Source organism: Ambystoma mexicanum, chromosome 11 (assembly GCF_040938575.1).
Source record: "Ambystoma mexicanum isolate Mex_15411 chromosome 11, UKY_AmexF1_1, whole genome shotgun sequence".
Lineage (NCBI taxonomy): Eukaryota > Metazoa > Chordata > Amphibia > Caudata > Ambystomatidae > Ambystoma > Ambystoma mexicanum.
In genome coordinates, this window is record NC_090934.1 from 1485587008 (window position 1) to 1485601428 (window position 14421).

Consider the following 14421-nt stretch of genomic DNA (forward strand, 5'->3'; position numbering starts at 1 on the left):
ATGGATCTGCTGCAGTGGAGGCAAGGATCTGCTGCAGTGTAAGCATGGATCTGCTACAGTACAAACATGGTTCTGCTACAGTACAATCATGGACCTGCTGCAGTGTAAGGACATTGTTTTTCTGAGCTATAATCACACTGTTCGTTGGGCTCCATTAATTTCAAAAAATGCATTATTATATTTATTTTACTATATTGCTACCAATACATGAGATCGCGTATGATTTAAAAATGCCTGCTACGGGAGGGTTGGCTGCCAATGGCGCACGCACCTCTCGCTCTCGTCGTGTGACATTTTGGTCATCGTCTCTCTCTTCCTCGTCCCTCTACTCCTCGTCCCTCTCTTCCTCGTCCCTCTCCTCCTGGTCCCTCTCTTCCTCGTCTCTCTCTTCCTCATCCCTCTCCTCCTCGTCCCTCTCTTCCTCGTCCCTCTCCTCCTCGTCTCTCTCTTCCTCGTCCCTCTCCTCCTCGTCCCTCTCTTCCTCGTCCCTCTCCTCCTCGTCCCTCTCCTCCTCGTCTCTCTCTTCCTCGTCCCTCTCCTCCTCGTCCTTCTCTTCCTCGTCCCTCTCCTCATCGTCTCTCTCTTCCTCGTCCCTCTCCTCCTCGTCCCTCTCCTTCTGTTTCACCATTTCCTGTTTTTTTTCTATTTTAACGCAGGGAGCTTCCGTGATTCGGATGCTTGCCGAATTTTTGACTGAACCGGTGTTTGTCCAGGGGCTGAGTGTAAGTATACGACACACACGTGCATGAAAGAGGAACCAATGATGCAGTATTAACCCACTACTGCCCCTGCCCAGGCTCTTCTTTTGGTGGAGAAATGGCTTTGATGTAAACAGATTAAATGAGGAGTGGGGGGGGGGAATTTTAAGCATAATGATTGTGCCCATGTTAAGGATTTGTTCTAAATGTGAAACTACGAGAGATGTGGGCACTGCCATGCTGATAAGGCTTGTTTTTGTTTTTCTTACAGTCGTATCTCGACACATTCAAATATGGAAACACAATCTACAACGACCTGTGGATCCATTTGCAAAAGGTGCGTGGTGAGGGGATTGGTGAGGGGATTGGGAGGGGATTGGTGAGGGCATTTTGAGGGGATTGGTGAGGGGATTGGTGAGGGGATTGGGAGGGGATTGGTGAGGGGATTGGTGAGGGAATTGGTGAGGGGATTGGGAGGGGATTGGTGAAGGGTTTGGTGAGGGGATTGGTGAGGGGATTGGTGAGGGGATTGGGAGGGGATTGGTGAGGGGATTGATGAGGGGATTGGTGAGAGGATTGGGAGGTTCAGCAGATTGTGTTCATGGCATAGAATCTAAGTGCTTACATTGTGAACATGTGTCCCTTCCTGCTGGGGGCTCTCTTACAAGCAGCTCATGTCTGCGTGGGTGGGGAATTTCAACACCACCTGGAGGGCAAGTAGACTCAGTATTTCACCAGAGCACGGGTTGTCCATCCATGGACTGTTTAGTAAACCTTTAATATCATGTGATAAATTGAAGTTGACCCAGAGTACCCAGAATGCAGTTGTTTGTTAAATGGTAGCCCCATTGTAAACGCTGTGTCCCGATCAGATGGTTGCCTGAAATGTATGTCTCGGGGCAAGATGCCAACGCGCACTGTTTACATTGGCTCAGGTGCAGGTATCAGGCCGTGGGGGTGGGGGTGTCAGCCCAGCACCGGCCCAGTGTAGATGCAACACAACCTCACATCGCCCGCCCGCCCGCCCCCTGGACACATTCCACAGGGACGTGGGAAGGATCCCATTCGTGGGCCTTTGCGGTGATCTAGTGGTGGGCTGTATCAGGGCACCAGATCACTAGCAACACAAGGACACATGTAGCACATGGATGTGCGGGGATTTTACTCAAGGCAGAGCTTGACCAGCTCGCAAAGGGCCTCGTTTCGGGGTTTGCCACTGACTGATGGTGACTGTTCCCTGCAAAAATAAACTCGCGAGAAATAAGAGCAGTGAAACATGGCTGTTATGTGACATGATGCGCCATTTACAGTCCCCCCATCTACCACTCACCTAGAAAAATACCAGCAGCCAAACAGTGCATGTAATCCATCCCATAGTGTCCTGTCACTGTACAAGCTCAAGCATTACTCATTACCAGTGTGAACTATGCAAGCTCAAGCATTACTCATTACCAGTGTAAAGCTGTCATTATTATTACTATACAAGCTCAAGCATTACTCATTACCAGTGTCAAGCCCGTCATTTTTATTACTATACAAGCTCAAGCATTACTCATTACCAGTGTGAACTATGCAAGCTCAAGCATTACTCATTACCAGTGTGAAGCTGTCATTATTATTACTATACAAGCTCAAGCATTACTCATTACCAGTGTCAAGCCCGTCATTATTATTACTATACAAGCTCAAGCATTACTTATTACCAGTGTCAAGCCCGTCATTATTATTACTATACAAGCTCAAGCATTCCTCATTACCAGTGTCAAGCCTGTCATTATTATTACTATACAAGCTCAAGCATTACTCATTACCAGTGTCAAGCGCTCATTACCAGTGTCAAGCCCGTCATTATTATTACTATACAAGCTCAAGCATTACTCATTACTAGTGTAAAGCTGTCATTATTATTACTATACAAGCTCAAGCATTACTCATTACCAGTGTGAAGCCCGTCATCATTATTACTATACAAGCTCAAGCATTACTCATTACCAGTGTCAAACCCGTCATCATTATTACTATACAAGCTCAAGCATTACTCATTACCAGTGTAAAGCTGTCATTATTATTACTATACAAGCTAAAGCATTACTCATTACCAGTGTAAAGCTGTCATTATTATTACTATACAAGCTCAAACATTACTCATTACCAGTGTGAAGGCCGTCATTATCAAGCCTGTCATTATTATTACTATAAAAGCTCAAGCATTACTCATTACCAGTGTCAAGCCCGTCATTATTATTACTATAAAAGCTCAAGCATTACTCATTACCAGTGTCAAGCCCGTCATTATTATTACTATAAAAGCTCAAGCATTACTCATTACCAGTGTCAAGCCCGTCATTATTATTACTATACAAGCTCAAGCATTACTCATTACCAGTGTCAAGCCCGTCATTATTATTACTATACAAGCTCAAGCATTACTCATTACCAGTGTGAAGCCTGTCATTATTATTACTATACAAGCTCAAGCATTACTCATTACCAGTGTGAAGCCCGTCTTTATTATTACTACACAAGCTCAAGCATTACTCATTACCAGTGTGAAGCCTGTCATTATTTTTACTATACAAGCTCAAGCATTACTCATTACCAGTGTGAAGCCCGTCTTTATTATTACTACACAAGCTCAAGCATTACTCATTACCAGTGTGAAGCCTGTCATTATTTTTACTATACAAGCTCAAGCATTACTCATTACCAGTGTGAAGCCCGTCTTTATTATTACTACACAAGCTCAAGCATTACTCATTACCAGTGTGAAGCCTGTCATTATTTTTACTACACAAGCTCAAGCATTACTCATTACCAGTGTAAAGCCCGTCTTTATTATTACTACACAAGCTCAAGCATTACTCATTACCAGTGTGAAGCCTGTCATTATTTTTACTACACAAGCTCAAGCATTACTCATTACCAGTATGAAGCCTGTCATTATTTTTACTATACAAGCTCAAGCATTACTCATTACCAGTGTGAAGCCTGTCATTATTTTTACTATACAAGCTCAAGCATTACTCATTACCAGCTCAAGCATTACTCATTACCAGTGTGAAGCCCGTCATTATTATTACTACACAAGCTAAAGCATTACTCATTACCAGTGTAAAGCTGTCATTATTATTACTATACAAGCTCAAACATTACTCATTACCAGTGTGAAGGCCGTCATTATCAAGCCTGTCATTATTATTACTATAAAAGCTCAAGCATTACTCATTACCAGTGTCAAGCCCGTCATTATTATTACTATAAAAGCTCAAGCATTACTCATTACCAGTGTCAAGCCCGTCATTATTATTACTATAAAAGCTCAAGCATTACTCATTACCAGTGTCAAGCCCGTCATTATTATTACTATACAAGCTCAAGCATTACTCATTACCAGTGTCAAGCCCGTCATTATTATTACTATACAAGCTCAAGCATTACTCATTACCAGTGTGAAGCCTGTCATTATTATTACTATACAAGCTCAAGCATTACTCATTACCAGTGTGAAGCCCGTCTTTATTATTACTACACAAGCTCAAGCATTACTCATTACCAGTGTGAAGCCTGTCATTATTTTTACTATACAAGCTCAAGCATTACTCATTACCAGTGTGAAGCCCGTCTTTATTATTACTACACAAGCTCAAGCATTACTCATTACCAGTGTGAAGCCTGTCATTATTTTTACTATACAAGCTCAAGCATTACTCATTACCAGTGTGAAGCCCGTCTTTATTATTACTACACAAGCTCAAGCATTACTCATTACCAGTGTGAAGCCTGTCATTATTTTTACTACACAAGCTCAAGCATTACTCATTACCAGTGTAAAGCCCGTCTTTATTATTACTACACAAGCTCAAGCATTACTCATTACCAGTGTGAAGCCTGTCATTATTTTTACTACACAAGCTCAAGCATTACTCATTACCAGTGTGAAGCCCGTCTTTATTATTACTACACAAGCTCAAGCATTACTCATTACCAGTGTGAAGCCTGTCATTATTTTTACTATACAAGCTCAAGCATTACTCATTACCAGTATGAAGCCTGTCATTATTTTTACTATACAAGCTCAAGCATTACTCATTACCAGTGTGAAGCCTGTCATTATTTTTACTATACAAGCTCAAGCATTACTCATTACCAGCTCAAGCATTACTCATTACCAGTGTGAAGCCCGTCATTATTATTACTACACAAGCTCAAGCATTACTCATTACCAGTGTGAAGCCTGTCATTATTATCACTATACAAGCTCAAGCATTATTCATTACCAGTGTGAAGCCTGTCATTATTTTTACTATACAAGCTCAAGCATTACTCATTACCAGTGTGAACTGTACAAGCTCAAGCATTACTCATTACCAGTGTAAAGCTGTCATTATTATTACTATACCAGCTCAAGCATTACTCATTACCAGTGTGAAGCCTGTCATTATTTTTACTATACAAGCTCAAGCATTACTCATTACCAGTATGAAGCCTGTCATTATTTTTACTATACAAGCTCAAGCATTACTCATTACCAGTGTGAAGCCTGTCATTATTTTTACTATACAAGCTCAAGCATTACTCATTACCAGCTCAAGCATTACTCATTACCAGTGTGAAGCCCGTCATTATTATTACTACACAAGCTAAAGCATTACTCATTACCAGTGTAAAGCTGTCATTATTATTACTATACAAGCTCAAACATTACTCATTACCAGTGTGAAGGCCGTCATTATCAAGCCTGTCATTATTATTACTATAAAAGCTCAAGCATTACTCATTACCAGTGTCAAGCCCGTCATTATTATTACTATAAAAGCTCAAGCATTACTCATTACCAGTGTCAAGCCCGTCATTATTATTACTATAAAAGCTCAAGCATTACTCATTACCAGTGTCAAGCCCGTCATTATTATTACTATACAAGCTCAAGCATTACTCATTACCAGTGTCAAGCCCGTCATTATTATTACTATACAAGCTCAAGCATTACTCATTACCAGTGTGAAGCCTGTCATTATTATTACTATACAAGCTCAAGCATTACTCATTACCAGTGTGAAGCCCGTCTTTATTATTACTACACAAGCTCAAGCATTACTCATTACCAGTGTGAAGCCTGTCATTATTTTTACTATACAAGCTCAAGCATTACTCATTACCAGTGTGAAGCCCGTCTTTATTATTACTACACAAGCTCAAGCATTACTCATTACCAGTGTGAAGCCTGTCATTATTTTTACTATACAAGCTCAAGCATTACTCATTACCAGTGTGAAGCCCGTCTTTATTATTACTACACAAGCTCAAGCATTACTCATTACCAGTGTGAAGCCTGTCATTATTTTTACTACACAAGCTCAAGCATTACTCATTACCAGTGTAAAGCCCGTCTTTATTATTACTACACAAGCTCAAGCATTACTCATTACCAGTGTGAAGCCTGTCATTATTTTTACTACACAAGCTCAAGCATTACTCATTACCAGTGTGAAGCCCGTCTTTATTATTACTACACAAGCTCAAGCATTACTCATTACCAGTGTGAAGCCTGTCATTATTTTTACTATACAAGCTCAAGCATTACTCATTACCAGTATGAAGCCTGTCATTATTTTTACTATACAAGCTCAAGCATTACTCATTACCAGTGTGAAGCCTGTCATTATTTTTACTATACAAGCTCAAGCATTACTCATTACCAGCTCAAGCATTACTCATTACCAGTGTGAAGCCCGTCATTATTATTACTACACAAGCTCAAGCATTACTCATTACCAGTGTGAAGCCTGTCATTATTATCACTATACAAGCTCAAGCATTATTCATTACCAGTGTGAAGCCTGTCATTATTTTTACTATACAAGCTCAAGCATTACTCATTACCAGTGTGAACTGTACAAGCTCAAGCATTACTCATTACCAGTGTAAAGCTGTCATTATTATTACTATACCAGCTCAAGCATTACTCATTACCAGTGTCAAGCCCGTCATTATTATTACTATACAAGCTCAAGCATTACTTATTACCAGTGTCAAGCCCGTCATTATTATTACTATACAAGCTCAAGCATTCCTCATTACCAGTGTCAAGCCTGTCATTATTATTACTATACAAGCTCAAGCATTACTCATTACCAGTGTCAAGCGCTCATTACCAGTGTCAAGCCCGTCATTATTATTACTATACAAGCTCAAGCATTACTCATTACTAGTGTAAAGCTGTCATTATTATTACTATACAAGCTCAAGCATTACTCATTACCAGTGTGAAGCCCGTCATCATTATTACTATACAAGCTCAAGCATTACTCATTACCAGTGTCAAACCCGTCATCATTATTACTATACAAGCTCAAGCATTACTCATTACCAGTGTCAAGCGCTCATTACCAGTGTCAAGCCCGTCATTATTATTACTATACAAGCTAAAGCATTACTCATTACTAGTGTAAAGCTGTCATTATTATTACTATACAAGCTCAAGCATTACTCATTACCAGTGTGAAGCCCGTCATCATTATTACTATACAAGCTCAAGCATTACTCATTACGAGTGTCAAACTCGTCATCATTATTACTATACAAGCTCAAGCATTACTCATTACCAGTGTAAAGCTGTCATTATTATTACTATACAAGCTAAAGCATTACTCATTACCAGTGTAAAGCTGTCATTATTATTACTATACAAGCTCAAGCATTACTCATTACCAGTGTGAAGGCCGTCATTATCAAGCCTGTCATTATTATTACTATAAAAGCTCAAGCATTACTCATTACCAGTGTCAAGCCCGTCATTATTATTACTATAAAAGCTCAAGCATTACTCATTACCAGTGTCAAGCCCGTCATTATTATTACTATAAAAGCTCAAGCATTACTCATTACCAGTGTCAAGCCCGTCATTATTATTACTATACAAGCTCAAGCATTACTCATTACCAGTGTGAAGCCCGTCATTATTATTACTATACAAGCTCAAGCATTACTCATTACCAGTGTGAAGCCTGTCATTATTATTACTATACAAGCTCAAGCATTACTCATTACCATTGTGAAGCCCGTCTTTATTATTACTACACAAGCTCAAGCATTACTCATTACCAGTGTGAAGCCTGTCATTATTTTTACTATACAAGCTCAAGCATTACTCATTACCAGTGTGAAGCCCGTCTTTATTATTACTACACAAGCTCAAGCATTAGTCATTACCAGTGTGAAGCCCGTCATTATTTTTACTATACAAGCTCAAGCATTACTCATTACCAGTGTGAAGCCCGTCTTTATTATTACTACACAAGCTCAAGCATTACTCATTACCAGTGTGAAGCCTGTCATTATTTTTACTATACAAGCTCAAGCATTACTCATTACCAGTGTGAAGCCCGTCTTTATTATTACTACACAAGCTCAAGCATTACTCATTACCAGTGTGAAGCCTGTCATTATTTTTACTATACAAGCTCAAGCATTACTCATTACCAGTATGAAGCCTGTCATTATTTTTACTATACAAGCTCAAGCATTACTCATTACCAGTGTGAAGCCCGTCATTATTATTACTACACAAGCTCAAGCATTACTCATTACCAGTGTGAAGCCTGTCATTATTTTTACTATACAAGCTCAAGCATTACTCATTACCAGTGTGAAGCCCGTCTTTATTATTACTACACAAGCTCAAGCATTACTCATTACTAGTGTGAAGCCTGTCATTATTTTTACTATACAAGCTCAAGCATTACTCATTACCAGTATGAAGCCTGTCATTATTTTTACTATACAAGCTCAAGCATTACTCATTACTAGTGTGAAGCCCGTCATTATTATTACTACACAAGCTCAAGCATTACTCATTACCAGTGTGAAGCCTGTCATTATTATCACTATACAAGCTCAAGCATTATTCATTACCAGTGTGAAGCCTGTCATTATTTTTACTATACAAGCTCAAGCATTACTCATTACCAGTGTGAACTATACAAGCTCAAGCACTACTCATTACCAGTGTAAAGCTGTCAATATTATTACTATACCAGCTCAAGCATTACTCATTACCAGTGTCAAGCCCGTCATTATTATTACTATACAAGCTCAAGCATTACTTATTACCAGTGTCAAGCCCGTCATTATTATTACTATACAAGCTCAAGCATTCCTCATTACCAGTGTCAAGCCTGTCATTATTATTACTATACAAGCTCAAGCATTACTCATTACCAGTGTCAAGCGCTCATTACCAGTGTCAAGCCCGTCATTATTATTACTATACAAGCTCAAGCATTACTCATTACTAGTGTAAAGCTGTCATTATTATTACTATACAAGCTCAAGCATTACTCATTACCAGTGTGAAGCCCGTCATCATTATTACTATACAAGCTCAAGCATTACTCATTACCAGTGTCAAACCCGTCATCATTATTACTATACAAGCTCAAGCATTACTCATTACCAGTGTAAAGCTGTCATTATTATTACTATACAAGCTAAAGCATTACTCATTACCAGTGTAAAGCTGTCATTATTATTACTATACAAGCTCAAGCATTACTCATTACCAGTGTGAAGGCCGTCATTATCAAGCCTGTCATTATTATTACTATAAAAGCTCAAGCATTACTCATTACCAGTGTCAAGCCCGTCATTATTATTACTATAAAAGCTCAAGCATTACTCATTACCAGTGTCAAGCCCGTCATTATTATTACTATACAAGCTCAAGCATTACTCATTACCAGTGTGAAGCCTGTCATTATTATTACTATACAAGCTCAAGCATTACTCATTACCAGTGTGAAGCCTGTCATTATTATTACTATACAAGCTCAAGCATTACTCATTACCAGTGTGAAGCCTGTCATTATTATTACTACACAAGCTCAAGCATTACTCATTACCAGTGTGAAGCCTGTCATTATTTTTACTATACAAGCTCAAGCATTACTCATTACCAGTGTGAAGCCCGTCTTTATTATTACTACACAAGCTCAAGCATTACTCATTACCAGTGTGAAGCCTGTCATTATTTTTACTATACAAGCTCAAGCATTACTCATTACCAGTGTGAAGCCCGTCTTTATTATTACTATACAAGCTCAAGCATTACTCATTACCAGTGTGAAGCCTGTCATTATTTTTACTATACAAGCTCAAGCATTACTCATTACCAGTGTGAAGCCTGTCATTATTTTTACTATACAAGCTCAAGCATTACTCATTACCAGTGTGAAGCCCGTCATTATTATTACTACACAAGCTCAAGCATTACTCATTACCAGTGTGAAGCCTGTCATTATTTTTACTATACAAGCTCAAGCATTACTCATTACCAGTGTGAAGCCCGTCTTTATTATTACTACACAAGCTCAAGCATTACTCATTACCAGTGTGAAGCCTGTCATTATTTTTACTATACAAGCTCAAGCATTACTCATTACCAGTATGAAGCCTGTCATTATTTTTACTATACAAGCTCAAGCATTACTCATTACCAGTGTGAAGCCCGTCATTATTATTACTACACAAGCTCAAGCATTACTCATTACCAGTGTGAAGCCTGTCATTATTATTACTATACAAGCTCAAGCATTATTCATTACCAGTGTGAAGCCTGTCATTATTTTTACTATACAAGCTCAAGCATTACTCAAGCTCAAGCATTACTTATTACCAGTGTGAACTATACTGTGGAATCAGAAAATACAATATTAAGGCTTTTACTCCATGCAAAGAGAAATACACCAACACAGGCTTGTAAAGATTCCCAGAATCTTTATTGCAATTCTGAACAGTTTACAAAACAAAGTACACAAATAGCTATTTGGCCATCAGTACATCACAGAGACCACCAGCAGGGTTCAATGTGAGCAGTGAACAGGAATTGCTAGCTGGACATCAGCGTAGTTATACAGTTTCTTTATAACGATATCCAGCCTCCTACAAGTTAATCATGTACTGGGCTAGGGTCGCGCCAGGTTCGTTCCTAATTTACATATCTCGTGCATGCGGTTTACTTTTTAATACATTTGCTAACAAACACTATTATTCTCTGGGTTTAACTTTACACTCTTTACACATTTGTTTTAATATAGGTCAAACAGATGTTTCTCATGTCGTGTTCAAATAGCGTTATTGTTCTTATATACTTGTAGGTTAACATCACAGATTCAGTAATCCCCTGATCCTGAGGTCAACAAAGGACAAGGTCTACATGACCCTAACATGTAGCCTGCAGGCAGGTTGGACATTAACTCTCCTACAGAGTTTGAAGAGGTTAAAGCAAGAACAAGAGAACACAGGTCGGCCATTTTAGGCCACAGGGTGACTTTGCACGATAAACTAAAATGGCGGCTTTAACCTAAAATGGGGGCTTGATTCACTTAAGGTCACGACCTTGCAATACGGATTTCCTCACAAAGCGACTGGGCATAGGCCAACATATACAATGAGGATGAAACAATATTATATCAGTTTTAACAAACCCTCCTTTTGGCCTATGCCAAGCGCTAAACTACTTCCAATCACTTTACGACTAACTCCACATTTCAACATCTATGCACCCCGAATCATTGTCAGACATATCTATTGCCATTAGATCAGACACTAGAGTTTCTTTCAACACATACTCCTTGGAAACCTTATCTGGGGCGTATATTTTATGCCCTAATAAACTTGTTGCTTGCGCGCAACACCCCCCTAATACTGAACATATACCAGGGAGACACTGTATACAACAACAAAGGAACAGAAAACTACCCAAGATAATCAGCAGGGCCGAAAACAACTTCCATCCCCACGACCGTAGGAGGTCCAAAAAACCATGCACTAAGTTCCCAATTTCCCTCAGGAATGTACTTCTGAACTAAGAACATGTAGATTTTGGATCGCCCTAAAGATTGTTGGAGAGGAGTCTGGTACGTAAACGCAGCAAGCGGACCCCACTAATTTACATACTCCTCCACGCTCTGCCAGAATGACATCTAATGCCATCCGGTTCTGAAGAGCTACTAATCTTATCGCTTTCTGTTCTAACGTCATATTATAGAGTATGTCAGTGGTCCGGTTGATGGTTCTCTCCAATACTCTCGCTAGTCCCCTGATATCTTCTGAATTCGTAATTTGCACAAAAAATGGCACAAAGGATTTCATGATGTCTCCTAGAGTTTGCGCTGGAGTATCCCCCTTTACACCTCGTCGTGGACGAGTCTTTGAAATTTCTGCAGTACTGGCAATAAATACCCCAGGTAATAGAATCCCTAAATAACAAGTTCCTTGCCAATCCCTGGGCAACCATGGAAATGCCACATTACCGCAAATTAAATAGACAGGTTCACCTACATACAGAGGTCTGTTCTCACTAGTCAAATTCGCAACATTGGCGCATTTTCTAAAATTACCCATTGACCGTGTTCCATTCCACTGTATGCAGAAAGATACTGAATCGGGGCTATGCTTAACAGAATAAGATGGGGCGTGGCATCCTTATTGCCTATAGGAGCCATTTTGAAAGAGATCAAAGACTGAAAAGGAAGAGACATTCTATCAGAGGGCCTAACAGAAGCAACGTTTGGCTTACTCCTATTTGCAAAAAGCGAGCATCCCAGGGGCATCAAAACACGTTTTTCAAAACTATTCAAATTTGTACCATCAAAGTTCCCTGAGATGCTATCATTCCATCGGCCAAAGAATAGTGCTCTAAGAGAAGCATAACAAGCAGTTGTCAAAGGTAAAGGATGAATATACCAACCTAGCCCCTTATCCCCATGTTGCGGTAGATGCGAGCAGATCCAGCAGTTGGTCCTATTCAAAATTGCATGAGTGGCATTCATTATTAACAAAAGAGTATTATTCTGATAGTTCCGTCTATGCGAAGAATCTCTAGGCGACAAGGTATGCAATTGCACGGAAGGAGTGGGGAAAACAGATACATTTTCAACAGGTAAAAAGTCCTCTAGCGGATATGCTTCCTCCAGATACCATAACCCAAAAGCAATAGTTACTAAAAACCCAGTTATTATTACAAAAAGACAACAATACACTTTCGGGGTCCCATTTCTTGCTTGATCATTATCTCTGCTAGTCACATATTTATCTAAAAGTTCGGTACGAGAGGTAGCGGGTGCAGGCATTGTAGTCTTCAATCGAAAAAACACCTATTGTTCGTTTGCTGGCGACTCCAGTCGCGCGTCTTCTTAATGACTTTCCCACAACCCTTAGCCAACAGAATCCTTTCGTACAGTCTGGCCAAAAGGCAGGCCCTCAAATGATTTCCTCAATCGCACAGTCAAAAACCGTGCCGTACGTCTATTTTCTTGGACGTAAATTATATTTCACAATTTCCGGTGCCGAAGGATCGGATAGCAGTATGTCGTCACTTCCCACTGGATGTGACGAGTGAACGGAAATGGGGTCAGAAAATGATTGATCCGGAAGTACCACTGTTGGAGAGTGCGGAGACAAGATGGCTGTTTTGTCTGGCCTTATGAATTCTGGAATGGTCTTCGATACTCTCTTGTCGGTTGTTGCTGTTTCAGGCACGTTGGTTACAGCAACGGAAAGGGATTCTGTGTCTTCTGTATCGTATGGCACGGGCTGCGGGATCCGTTTGGTGTGTGTCGCGTGGATCCAGTTCTTATGCCCCGCTACCCGCACAGCAGTCTGGGTGACTAGCAGGACCTGGTAGGGACCCCTCCACCGAGGTGCAAGGCAAGACGACCTCTCGAAAGCTTTCGTGAGGATCCAGTCCCCCGGTCGTAGACTGTGACCAGGACCCTCGTATCATACAGGTAATACCTCTCGCACCTGGTGATAAATTGAAAACAGATTTCTAGTCAACTGGTTACAGTAATCTGAATGAAGCACATTCTCTATAACCCGCAACAAGCGACTTTTTGGCATACTCCAAATATTAGCAGGCCTCGCCATTACCACCTCAAAGGGAGGGAGCCCAGTCTTAGTTTGAGGGGTTGTTCTCATCGACAGCAACACGATCGGTAAGGCGTCCGGCCATTTTAACTTGGTGCCAGCACACGTCTTAGCGAGCTTGTTCTTTATAATGCTGTTATGCCTTTCCACTAATCCGGCACTTTGGGCATGTTTTTTTTTCAGAATCGATACTTTCACCAAAAGTGCAAACATTTACAATTTCTCTTACAGCATACATTTCTGAACTAAAATCAGTGGCAGTTTCTTTAGCTATCTGATCAGCGAAAGCATGCCCTTTTCCTATATCATCTGTAACCTTTTGATGTGCTATACATTTTATAATAGCTAACTGAACAGGGAGTGCGAGAGCTGAAACTAATTGCACTATTAAAGTGCCATGCTGTATTTTTGTGCCATGTGAGGTCAAGAATCCTCGTTCTTTCCAAAGTCTACCGAAGTTGTGAACTACCCCAAAGGCATACTGAGTGTCGGTATATATATTTACTGTAAGCCCTTCAGAAAGTTCACAAGCCTGAGTTAATGCTATAGTTTCTGTGGCCTGTGCGGAATTATGCATAATTCTTTTGGTTTCTAGAATCGTACTTAAAGTAGTGACGGCATAAGCAGCCGTGGATGTACCATTCGGAAGTTTAAAACAAGAGCCATCACAAAATAGCTCTCCTTGTGGGCTATTCAAAGGTGTGTCTTTCAAATCGATTCTACCTTTAGTCTCTTGTTCTGTCGTATAAAGGCATTCGTGTGATGTTTCGTCACTATCAACAGTATCCTGCGGGAC

The 14421-nt window shown here is 40.1% G+C and overlaps 1 protein-coding gene across 1 annotated transcript in view; it reads left to right on the top strand.

The window, feature by feature from the left end:
* The window catches only part of LOC138504877 (aminopeptidase Ey-like), a 170436-nt gene that overhangs the window by 59286 nt on the left and 96729 nt on the right, over nucleotides 1-14421 (top strand). The window contains exons 8-9 of the mRNA XM_069625289.1: nucleotides 657-722; nucleotides 970-1035. Of these exons, the coding sequence (XP_069481390.1) occupies nucleotides 657-722; nucleotides 970-1035 (132 nt within the window). The remainder of the gene's footprint in view (nucleotides 1-656; nucleotides 723-969; nucleotides 1036-14421) is intronic.